The 11344-nt window shown below is 69.3% G+C and overlaps 3 protein-coding genes across 3 annotated transcripts; all 3 read right to left on the reverse strand.

Moving 5' to 3' along the window:
- Positions 1-566: 566 nt before the first annotated feature.
- Positions 567-1771, reverse strand: SMIM24 (small integral membrane protein 24; the record flags this gene model as incomplete). Its single annotated transcript, XM_082331139.1, has 4 exons — positions 567-660; positions 890-928; positions 1091-1208; positions 1699-1771. The coding sequence occupies 4 exons, from the start codon at positions 1769-1771 to the stop codon at positions 567-569; spliced, it is 324 nt and encodes a 107-aa protein (XP_082187265.1).
- A 2227-nt stretch (positions 1772-3998) lies between these two features.
- Positions 3999-5963, reverse strand: SMIM44 (small integral membrane protein 44). Its single transcript, XM_082331431.1, has 2 exons — positions 4406-5963; positions 3999-4275 (listed from the first exon to the last, which is right to left on the reverse strand). The coding sequence occupies exons 1-2, from the start codon at positions 4644-4646 to the stop codon at positions 4055-4057; spliced, it is 462 nt and encodes a 153-aa protein (XP_082187557.1). The 5' UTR covers positions 4647-5963; the 3' UTR covers positions 3999-4054.
- Positions 5964-7274: 1311 nt separating this feature from the next.
- On the reverse strand, positions 7275-10360 carry DOHH (deoxyhypusine hydroxylase). The gene is made up of 5 exons (XM_082331430.1): positions 10303-10360; positions 9629-9975; positions 9200-9276; positions 8750-8987; positions 7275-7752 (listed from the first exon to the last, which is right to left on the reverse strand). The coding sequence occupies exons 2-5, from the start codon at positions 9900-9902 to the stop codon at positions 7436-7438; spliced, it is 906 nt and encodes a 301-aa protein (XP_082187556.1). The 5' UTR covers positions 9903-9975; positions 10303-10360; the 3' UTR covers positions 7275-7435.
- Positions 10361-11344: the final 984 nt, after the last annotated feature.

The following is an 11344-nucleotide window of genomic DNA, read 5'->3' on the forward strand; positions in this document are numbered from 1 at the left end:
CGCCCGGGGCCGGGGGCGTCGGGGGCACCGCCATGGCCGCACACCGGCTCTCGGCCCTGTCGAGGTCGCTGAGGCCTGGCAGCTCGTCACATGCCAGGAGCCCCGCGTTGGCCCCTGCCCCGGTGGCACCCAGGGGGGGCCCCGCACCCAGCACCCTCGGGGTCGGCGGGGCAGCGCCGCGGGCCCCATCCTGGGGGTGCGGAGCCCCGCGGCGGCCACGGGACAGCCCCATCCCCGTGCGGTGACAGCAGACGCTTGACGCCGGGGGAGCCTGGGGACCTTTACTGGGTACGGGGGGGGGCACCCACCGCCCCCCCCACGGGCGAGACTCCCCCGGCCCAGGGCTGGCGGTGCGGGGGGCCCCCGCCCTCCCCGATCCCCTCCGGCGGGCGGCGGATCCACGCCGGGGCTTGGCGGCAGCCGGGGCCGCCGCGGCACCTCCCGCCCCGCGGCCGCCCCGCAAAACCCGGCGCGGATCCGCGCCCTGCGGACGGGGCTGAGGGCGTGGAGCCCGACGGGGGGGTCCCCAGGGCCGGGCACCGGGGGGGCAGGGGACGGCCACCGCCTCAGAAGGACGTGGTCTTGTTCTGCTCCTCGCCGTCGCTCTCCTCGTCGCTGTCCTTCTCGGCCGCCGGGTTGGCGTGGCCGCCGTCCTCCAGCCTGCCGGGAGCGAGGTGTCAACAAGGCATGGCTGCCCGCGACGGGGCACCCCGGGCTCGCTGCCCTGGGGCGTCACCGTCGCCTTCGGCCGTGCCGAGGGCACACTGGGCCACGCACGGCACCGCCGAACCGTGCACGGCACCGCCAGCATGTGGCCGTCCCCAGGGGGGAAGCGAGGCCCGGACGGGGTGGGCCCGGTGCCAGCCCCGCAGCGCCCGGGCCGCGGTACCTGTCAGTGCCCTGGGGCTCCTGGAAGTCGCCCTCCTTCCTGCGAGGGGAGAGAGGGGCTGAGCGGTGCCCGGGGCCGGTCCCGGCCCCACCCCGCAGCACCCCGCTCCCAGCCCCGGGCACGGCCGGACCCCGCGGCCCCCCGGGGCCAGCACCCCCCGCCGAGGCGGGTGCAGGATGCGTCCCCGCTGCACCGGCCCACCTGCGCATCCTGATCTGCCAGAGCCGGTTGACGAGCAGGAGCACGAAGACGATGAAGAGGAAGACGACTACGGCCGTGAGGCTGACGAGCCAGGGCTGCAGCTCCCTGGGGCCGATGCCTGCACGGCAGGGGGACGGGGACAGGGATGGGGATGGGGACAGGGATGGGGACGGCTTCAGGGGAACCCCATCCTGCAGGGGATGGGACCCCCCCCATCCCATGGCACAGGGTCCTGACTGTGCCGAGGCTGGCACCAGGGGACGCTGGGGACACCAGGGGACATCGGCAGGCGCCCATTGCCACCCCCTCCCCACCGTCCCTTGGGTGCCGAGGAAGCCACCCCCAACACAGCCAACCCGTCCCGGCAGAGCGGGGGGTGCTCAGCACCGTGGGGAGCACTCAGCACCGTGGGGAGCACTGGGGACAGCAAGCGGGTGTCCCCAAATCTTTCTGCTCTGCCCCCAAAATGGTTGCTACCGGGGCACTGGGACAGACTGGTCCTACTGGGAAGGTCTCCCAGGAGCTGATCCGATGCCCCGGGGCGGGCACAGCCACCCACCCCGGGTACCGCGGGGCGCAGAGGTGCGGGGGGCGGCGGGGGCACCTACCGGCCTGTCCCCGGGCTGTGGTGGCGAGGACGAGCAGGACCAGGAGCGAGAGGGGCTGCTGGGCCCTCGGCATTCTCGGGCTGGGCATGGCCGGATCCTGCCGCCGCGGCGGGCTCCTCTCCCACGCTGCCGCCGGGGCCGAGTGCAGGCGCCGCGCTCTGCACCCAGGGCCAACGGGCAGCTTTTATTGAGCTCAAGAGGACAAGTGCCACCAAGTGCCATGGCAACGCAGCTCCCGGAACCCCGGGGAGGTGGCACCTCTCCCCGGCTCGGCCACTGGCACCCAGCGGCACCCAGCAGCCAGCACCCCGGGGACCGCGGCAGCAGCCCCGTGCCCAGGGCTGGGGTCCACCCCTGGGGTGGGTGAGGGGAGGGAGGGAGAGATGGACGGACGGATGGGTGGATGGATGAAGGGACAGACGGATGGGTGGGTGGATGGAGGGAGGGAGGGACGGACAGATGGACAGGTGGGTGGGTGTTTGGAGGGACAGAGGGATGGATGGGTGGGTAGGTGGATGGATGGACAGACGGACAGACAGATGGGTGGGTGGGTGGATGGATGGATGGACAGACAGATGGGTGGGTGGGTGGGTGGATGATGGATGGACAGACAGATGGGTGGGTGGATGGATGGATGGACGGGTGGGTGGATGGACGGACAGATGGGTGGGTGGTTGGATGGACGGGTGGATGGATGGACGGATGGACAGATGGGTGGGTGGGTGTTTGGATGGACAAGTGGATGGATGGGTGGGTGGGTGTTTGGACAGACAGACGGACAGATGGGTGGGTGAGTGGATGGATGGATGGACAGACAGATGGACAGATGGGTAGGTGGTTGGATGGACAGACAGGTGGGTGGGTGGATGGATGGACGGACGGACGGACAGATGGGTGGTTGGATGGACGGGTGGACGGACAGACGGATGGAGGGGTGGGTGGCTGGATGGACGCGTGGCTGGCTGGCTGGCTAGATGGGTGAGTGTTTGGACAGATGGGTGGGTGAGTGGATGGATGGACATGGGTGGATGGACAGACAGACAGATGTGTGGAGCAGTGCCCACCCTGCCTGCTGCCCCATCCCAGTCTCTCCCCTCTGCCCACGGGGCCCCGCGCCCCCGTCCTCGCTGGCAGGGCTGGGGCAGATCCGGGCCAGCGCCTCCCCCCCCAGACACGGTCCCTGCCCCGCCGCGTCCTGGGCACAGGGCAGCACGGGCCGGGCTGCACAGCGCCAGGCCACCCCCCCCGGCCCCCCCAGGTCAGCTGTGCCCCAGATGTGACGGCTGGTGCCGGCGGGACCCCGTCACGTGCCCAGGGAGTGCCCGGGTACCGTGAAGAGCTAAATATTAATGGTGTTATCAGCGAGAACTTGGCAGGGCGAGCTGTTCCGCTGCGCCTCGCAGCCCCCACCTGCCGAGGCATAGGGGAAACTGAGGCACGGGGTGGCTGGTGGCACCCCAGGGACAGAGCGGGTGCTTTGGCAGGGCCACCCTGCCCATGGCGATTCCCCGAGGGGTGAAGAAGGAGCCTGGGGACATGGGGACGGGGTCCCCACTGGAGGGATGTGGTCCAGCCCCAGCCTGGGTTTAAGGCAGGGGATGGGGCTCTGTACGACGCAGCCCCCATCCCCGGTGCCCCCACCCAAGTGGGGCTTGGGGGTGCTTTGCCCCCCCAGACTGGCTTTGGGGGCACCTGTGGGTGCCACTGAGCTCTGCCCCATCAGGAGGGGGCACGGCCTGGCACCGTCAGGGCACTGAGAGGGCTGGCGGGGGCGAATCCAGCCTCGGCATACAGCTGTCCATCTGTCCGTCCCTCCCCGTGCGTCTGCGCATGGTTGTGCTGACATGGGGCTCCCCGTCGGCGCATGCATCCATGTTCCCATGTGCGCGCCCGTGTCCATGACCCCTGCGCCCACGCGTGTCTGTGCCCACGCCTGGGGTGTTGCCCCCTGCCAGGGGTTGCACCCCCGAGCACCCACCTTAACATACCCACACGTGTGTCCACGTGTGTGCACCCGCACGTCTGTCCCTCCCCACGCACCCACGCCCCGGGGGCCGGCATGGCTCTGCCAAGGGACGCCGCTGTCCCCAGGTGAAGTTCGGGGCATCCCAGCCCTGCCACCTCCCCGCACCCACGCCTGGCTAAGGGAGCGAGCGAGCAGGGCTGGGGCAGGCCGCTTTATTGGGGGGCAGCGATAGCAGCCCCGAGATAAGCGCGTGGGGCTGTGCCGAGGACGGTGAGGCCACGTGCCGGCGCCGGGCAGCGTCACCCCTGCACCCGAGTCTGGGGCCGTGCTGTGACCTGACGGCTGGGCACGGCTGCGGGGACCCGCTGGTGGCAGGGGGGTCCCCTGGCCCTAGAAAAATCTCTTCTTGTGGGAGTCGGCGAAGGAGATGGAGCTGCGCGGGGCGGTGAGCAGCCCCAGCGGGACGTCCATGCCTGGCAGGGCGCCGGCACCTTTGCTCTCCAGGTTCCCCGGTGCTGGCACCCCGTCCTCCTCCAGCCACTCCACCTCCGGCACGGTCCCCTCAGCCATCACCGCCTTCTCCTCCTCCGGCTTGGGCCCGAACGCCCAGTCTGCGAGGGCAGAGATGGAGCCGTCAGTGGCACATCCCCACTATGGCAAAGGGTTTGGGGGACCCCCCCTCCCCCCCCCCCAGCCCCATAAGGAGCCTCAAAGCTCAACCCCGCTCTGGGGAGCACTCACCGGCGAAGTCGTGCACCAGGTCCTTGATGAGGTGCCCCACGATGGCGTACGCCACCACCAGCACCAGGGTGGCCGCCATCACCAGGTACAGGACGTAGCGGGGCAGGCGGATGCTGTCCAGGGCAGGGGGCTTGTAGTCCACATACAGCACCCCGTCCTCCTCGGGGGGAGACTGCAGCAAGTGCCGGGGCCCCCACGCCCCCCCGGTGCCAGGGAGCGGGGTGCTCCCTGCCAAGGCCATCGCCAGCTCCCCCCGCACCCCAGCCCCGAGCCACCGAAGCCTCTGCTGCACAGGAGGCCGCAGGGGAGAAGGGGCATCAGGGTCCGTGAGGCTCCTGGGTGCTGGCGGCTCACGGGCACAGCGGGGTCCCCATGCCCGGTGGCAGTGCCACTCGCCCTCCGTGCGACGGGGAGCCGCTCACCTGCTGTCACCGAAGGACGTGGCATCCGCGGGAAGGAGCTTAGCGCCTGCTAATCCGGGCACAGCCCCGGCGGGCTCAGCCTGGGGGTGACCAGCGGGCTCCGAGACGGCTCAGGGTCCCCAGAATCTGCCCCTCTGGCAGCACCGCAGGCACCTCCGTTCCCCGGGAGCGGGGAAACGTCTGCAGCTGGAGAACGCCCAAAGGCAGGGATGGGGATGGACACCCCAAGGCCTCCCGCGAGCTTGGTGAAATCCCTCCCCGCATGCCCCGAGCAGATGGTGTGAAATCCCGGCAGCAGCGCCCTGCCCCGGAGGACACGGCGCCCTCCAACCTGGGAGGTGATGGGCAAGGGGACGGGTGCCGCAGCTCCGCGGCGAGGGGCTGTCGCCTTCCCAGAGCTTCACCTTGGGCACCACATGCAGCATCTGGTGCCCAGCATCGCTCTGCTGGTGAGGAGCAGTCTGCAGAGGGGCGCAGGGTGCGGGCACCACCTGAAAGCGATGCCCTCTGCACCAGGCGGGTGCAGGGTTGAGCCCAGACCAGCAGCAGCCTCGAAAAAAAAAAACCCCAAACCCTTCCCAGAGCGGGCTGGCCAGGGAGGGATGAAGGTGCCAAGTCAGGGCTCGGTGCCTGGGCACTCCTCCACCCCGGCACACGTCCCAGCTCTGCTGCACCCAGGACGCCCCCGGCCAGATCCTGGCCACAAAAATGCCAGTTTCATTCCAATTTGGGCTTAAAAGGCGTTTGGGGGAGCAGAGGCAAATGCTGGCAGAGAGATTTGGAAACAACCCTGCGTGGTGCGAGTGAGTCACCTGTGGAAACGCTGGAGAACAGCGGAGAGCAAGGGTCGGAGCAGCCAGGGTGGCAACCGGGGACAAACACACCGGCAAGCACCGGGAAAACACACTGGCGGTGTGCCAAAGCCTGCGCGATGATAAGGTCTCGGTGGGGAGCCAGCAGCCGCCTTACCCCGATAACAAGGCAAGGGGGGAATGGCAGGTCCCACCGCCCTGCCCCATCGCCCACGGGGGACGGCAACAGGCGCAGAGACACCCCAAAGCTTGGCGGTGCCGGCTGGGTCCTGCCCATCAGCCAGGGGCTACGGAGGATGGGGGGGGGGGGGGGGGAGGCAAGAAGCCCCAAAACAGTTGCTGACTCTGAAACGGTGCGAAAACACCAGGTTTTTGTCTCCGATGCTGAGGAATAAGAGGTTTGGTGGCCCTCATCCTCCACGTCACATGCCAGGAGGCCCTCCACAGCACTTGGGCACACGGGTCTGACTTCCAGTAAGCATGTACCGGTGACCAAAATCGGTCACGTCTCCAGTAAAACCTCATTCCATGGGGTCCTGAACTGGACCAGACTGGGTCTCCCCACTGCAGCGGCATCCCCAAGCACCAGAGCCCCAGGGACGCCGAGCCGGCCGCAGCAGCGGCTTTAGGGACTAAGAGGATTGAGCCTGGGAGCGACTCACAGCGAGACTTCGGTCAAGGGGAAAAGCCCCGTCAGCGGGCCGCCAGTCCCCCTGGTGCAGCGGGACCCCCGGGCAATGTCGGCCCTCCTCCCCGGGCTGGCCAGGGCTGTGGGGAGCGGGGCTTTACCCCAAGCCATCAGGAACCCCAGCCCATGCTCTCTCCTCCCATTAGGGCTGGATTCGATGATCTTAAAGGTCTTTTCCAACCTAAATGATTCTATTATGGCAGCTCCCTGCCGGGGCCCGACCCCGTGGCTCTGGGTGCACCCCACATCTGGACAAGGGCTAAATCACAGCTCGACTCACACAGGAGCTCCCCCCGCCAGCGCTTTATTCCCTGCCAGCCCCCCCCCCCCCGCACCCACGCTGGGCTGCCCAGGGGGTTTGGGCGCTGGGTGACGGCAGCAGACACCAGCCTCAGCTCTCCCAGGTCTGGTTAAACGCAGGGGAAAGTCTGGGCAGGCTCTGCCTCACCCTGTAAGCCCTAATGGCAGCGCCATTCCCTGCAGAAAGAAAAAGCGCAGCCAAATCTTCCAAACTTTGCCATGAAACAACCCCCATCCCAGGGCAAAGGCTGCCGCAAGCGCAGCCCTGGCCTGCCCCGACAGGAGAGGCCAAACCCACAGCAGCTCCTCCACCGCAGAGGCCAGGAGGGACCCAGCTCAGCACCGGCACCAAGGGCTATTTCGAGGCATCGCATCGCTACAACCTATGAGCGAGTGCCCAAAGCCAGCCGCGGCCCCCCAGCAAAGCTCAGGCAGGGGAAGCGGACCTGTTCCACGCCGAGCTGCCATGGCAGCGCAAGCCCAGAGCAGCCCTGGGCCCCGCAGAGCCGCGACAGGCTCCGACGTGCAGAGCAGAGCCCACCCGGTCCAAGCCCCGAGCCAGGCTGCGGGCAGGCGGTGCTGATCCTGGCAGGGAAAAAGGGGCAGATCCAGGAAACGGGGGGTGGCAAGTAGCAGCTCAGCCTGGATTTGGAGGGAGAAGGCGGTTGTAATTGTGCCAGAGAGCAAATCCAGTTCCTTCTCCGCCACGGCAAGGCACGGATCCACGTCGACGGAGGCGGCCATGAAAGCGCAGCCGGCGGGGGGTGTGGGAGGCAGCGCGCCCAGCCCGTGCCCCCCCAGCCGGGGCTCAGGTGGAGGCCTGCAGCTTGCAGAGCCCGTCGGCGTACTGGAACTGGGTGCCGTTCTCATACTCGTACATGTCCAGCGCCACCTCACAGCTCTCCCGCACCACCCGCTCCTCGTCGCAGGCGAAGGCGCGCAGGGTCTCCAGGCAGGAGGGGCGGGCGATGGAGCCCAGGGCCTCGGCGCACTCGTGGCGCACCATGGGGCTCTCGGTGCGGCTGCGCAGCGTGGCCGTCAGCTGCGGGACGCAGGCCTCATCCTGCATCTGGCCCAGCACGTAGCCGATCTCGTGGCGGAAGAGGGCGCTGCCGGAGCGCAGTCCTGCGGGGAGGAGGCGAGAGTGAGCCGCCACTGCCCCCAAAATGCACTGGGATGCTTGGCCAGAGCCCCCCACCCAGACACCGGGGGAAGCCATGGGGCAGGCTGGCCTGAGGGTTAGAGCTGGTGGTTGCCACCCCAAACCCATGGGGGCTTTTGGGGAAGGGGACAAAATACCTACGGGAAGGGCTGTCCCACCCTGCTCCCTGACCCCACACAGCCGGGGCAGCCCCAGCACCACGCACCCGCAGCCGTGCCCCAGCGGCGCAGGGACACCCCCTCGTGACGACGGCACCCGCCCTCCCGGCAGAGCTGCCGGCACCATCGCCTGCCCCGGGGAGTCTGCGCTGCCCACACCCAGCAGCGCGGTGTGCCTGGGCCGGGCTGGCAGCACAGCCTCACGCCCTTCCATGCTGCGGGACTGAGGAGCCGCAGCAGGAGCTGACGGATCCCTGCACACCTCATCTCACAGCGCAGACGTGCCCTCGGCTCGTCCCGGATGGCTGAAGAGCCTCGTCCACTTCCCTTGGGCTGCGGGGTGGATCCAAACAGCTCCTGGGCTGTGGTCTGCCCCTTCCCCACTCAGGAGGCATTCATTCCTCTCTCCAGAGCTACTCCCAAACCCCAAGATGAGGTTGGCAGCCTCTGACTTTCCAGGACGGGAGAGCAGGACCCCCGACACCCTGGGGCCAGGTCCCACCAGGTCAGACCAGTTGGTCCCAAGCCAACATTACGGACTGTGCCCTCTCCCACCCGGACCCACGGAGAAAGGGGGCCTGGAGGACAGCGAGGGGGCTGCGAACACCAGAAAGCACCGAGCGCTTTGTGATGTGGCTCTTGCAAGCAAGGAGGGGTACAGCAGCTCTAGAAACAAATGCGTGAAGAGCCTAAAAGGAGCCCCACAGCTCTGGCAGCCCTGGACTTGGGAAGGGCTAATCCCAGATTAACCTGCACAGACTCACAACGAGGAGACTGCAGGGAGCCTCACGCTGGCCCTTACCGTCCGCCAGCGCCAGCACGGCAGCCTGGCCTCCCAGGTTTCGCAGGGCAAACATGGCCCTGTAGCGGTCGAACAGTGTGCGCGACTCATCCAGGAGGGTTTCGCGGAGTTTGGCGACGTCCGTCTCCTCGGCAGGAGGAGCAGGATCCACGGAGAGGTAGGGGCTGGTGCCCGGCTCCTGTTTGTTCTCCTGCAGCCACTCCAGCCTCCTCACTGCCAGCTGACACGTCTCCGCCACCTGCGGGGACACGGCCCTGGCTGCGGGACAGCACCGAACGGTGCTGGGAGGGCGCCCAGGGCTTCCCGACGGCGGCTGGGCACCAGCACGCGGCACAATGCCACTCGTGGTGTCCCTGTCCACAGCCGGAGGCTGCCCAGGAGGGACCTGCCTCACCCTCCTGGACCAGCAGCGCTGCACCCCAGGGGAAACGAGCCCCACAAGAGCCTCACCTCAATCACGGGATCCTCTGCATAGCGTTTCAGGATATCCAGCACGTCGGGATTCCCGATAGCACCCAGGGCTTCACCTGAAGGAAGGACGTGTCAGGACGTTACCAAGATGTCTACATGCGGAGGACCCTGCTGTGTCCTCTGGCAAAGCCTCACCCCGCTCCGAAGTGGGGACACAGGCCTGACTCTGACCGATCCTAAACGAGACAGGCAAGCAAATAAACATGGCAGGAGCCAGCCTGGCCAGCAGGAAGGGGTGGGCCTGGCCAACCAGTCCAGCCAGGGGACGCCATAAGGCGGTTACATGCCTCAGGGTTTTCCAAGCCACGACACCCGAGTTGGATCAGGCCAGCACGAGCTGTTCAGCACGGGGGGAAGCACCCACAAAGTCCCCCGCACCCACAAAGTCCCCCGCAGCGGCCATCGTACCTGCCTCGTGCCTGACCATGGGCTCCTGGCTGGTGTCCTCCAGCACCCGGATGAGCACAGGGATGGCCGCTTCGTCCTGCATCTGCCCCAGGCAGTAGGCCAGCTCATGCTTCAGCAGCGCAGAGCCATCCCCGAAGGCCCGGCTGATCCAGTCCACCGCCGTGCGGCCGCCCAGGTTGCGTAGGGTGAAGAGAGCCCGGAACCGGGCGGGCAGGGGCTGGGCCGCGTCCACCAGCGTCCGGCCGATGGCCTCCACCTCCTGCTCTGTCACCATGCTGCCGGGGGAGGCGGGGAGGGCAGGACCGGGCGCACGCAGGCCTCTGGCGGGGCTCCCTCCGGTCACGCTCCTGCGCAGGGGGAAGGGGGTCGGGGGGAGGCCCTGGGTGCAACCGGTCCCTCACGCCGCGGGGCGAAGGGGGTGCCCGGGCGCAGCAGGCGAGCCCCGGCCCCGTGGACGGAGCAGAACCGGACCCCGCGGCCGGGCCTGACCCCACGGGAAGTGCCCGGACCCGGTTTGACCGGATCCCCCAGAACCGACACGGCCTCCCCCGTCCCCCACCGCGACCGCGCACAGCCGGGCCCCGTCCAGCCGGAGCCGCCGGGCCGGGCCGGGCCGGGCCGTGCCCCCGTCCCCTCGGTCCCGCCAGGGCCCGGCCCGGGCCTCCCGCACTCACCGCCCGCCGCCATGCTGCTCCCTCACGTGACCGCGCCGGCGGCTCCTACCATCGCACTTCCGGGTAGGGGAGGGCGGGGCCGCGCCGAGCCCGCCCACGTGGGGGGGGTGCTGCCTTCCCCCCGCCCCCCCCCCGCCCCTGCCGAGTGGGAGCGGCCGGGGGAACGCGGGGCACTGGCAGCGCATGCGCGGTGGTGGCGGAGCGCAGGCCCGGGGTGGGGCATGGCTGCGCCGTGGCCCCATGGCCACCATTAGCCCCCAGTGCTGCCCCATGGCCCCAGTGCTGCCCCATGGTCCCCATGCAGCCCCACGGCCACCAGTGCTGCCCCATGCCTGCCCCATGGCCCCAGTTCTGCCCCATGGCCGCCCCCATGGCTGCCCCATGGCCCCCAGTGCTGCCCCATGGCCAGCAGTGCTGTCCCATGGCCCCCATGGCCCCCAGTGCTGCCCCATGGTTGCCATGGCCCCCAGCCCCAGTGCTGCCTCACGGTCCCCAGCCCCAGTGCTGCCCCATGGCCCCCAGCCTCAGTGCTGCCCCATGGCCCCTGTGGCTGCCCCAAGGCCCCCCACTGCCCCATGGCCGCCCAAGCCAGCGTGAGGGGCAGGAGGCCGGGGGTGCTGGAGGCCCCCCTCAGCCACAGGGAGCCCCTTCCCCGGGGAGCATGGCTGCCCGAGGGCCGGGACACGGTCCCCGCTGGAGCTGGCCCCGAGCCGCCCGGGACAGCAGCGTGACGTCTCCCCTACACCCACGCCGCGGGTGGGAGCCAGCAGCCGCCCTCCTCCGGTTGAGGCCATGGTCGAGGCCGCATTCGTCCCCGCTGGGGCTCTGCCAGCCGCCATCAGCTGGGACACCCCGGCCCTGCCGAGCCCCGCGGGCAGCGGATCCTGGTCCCACGGGAAGGGTGGCACGGCGGGACGGGTCCGTGCCGTCCCCCCCGCCTACCACCTCCCAGCAAAGCGCTGATGGAGGCGCCTTTGCTCTCCGGCAGCCGGCCCTGCCCCAACACGGCAGAGGCAGCGTGCCACCAGGCTCCAGCCTGCGG

The sequence above is a fragment of the Platalea leucorodia genome (assembly GCF_965183815.1).
Source record: "Platalea leucorodia genome assembly, chromosome: 21".
Taxonomy (NCBI): domain Eukaryota; kingdom Metazoa; phylum Chordata; class Aves; order Pelecaniformes; family Threskiornithidae; genus Platalea; species Platalea leucorodia.

Bases quoted from the DNA above. Each gene is read 5' to 3' on its own strand.
- SMIM44 (XM_082331431.1), bottom strand. From the start codon at position 4,646: ATGGCCTTGGCAGGGAGCACCCCGCTCCCTGGCACCGGGGGGGCGTGG. The intron at 4,276-4,405 runs GTGAGTGCTCCC...CTGCCCTCGCAG, and splicing joins CCTGGTGCACGACTTCGCCG to ACTGGGCGTTCGGGCCCAAG.
- DOHH (XM_082331430.1), bottom strand. From the start codon at position 9,902: ATGGTGACAGAGCAGGAGGTGGAGGCCATCGGCCGGACGCTGGTGGAC. The intron at 9,277-9,628 runs GTACGATGGCCG...TCCTTCCTTCAG, and splicing joins CATGGTCAGGCACGAGGCAG to GTGAAGCCCTGGGTGCTATC. The intron at 8,988-9,199 runs GTGAGGCTCTTG...GTGTCCCCGCAG, and splicing joins CAGAGGATCCCGTGATTGAG to GTGGCGGAGACGTGTCAGCT.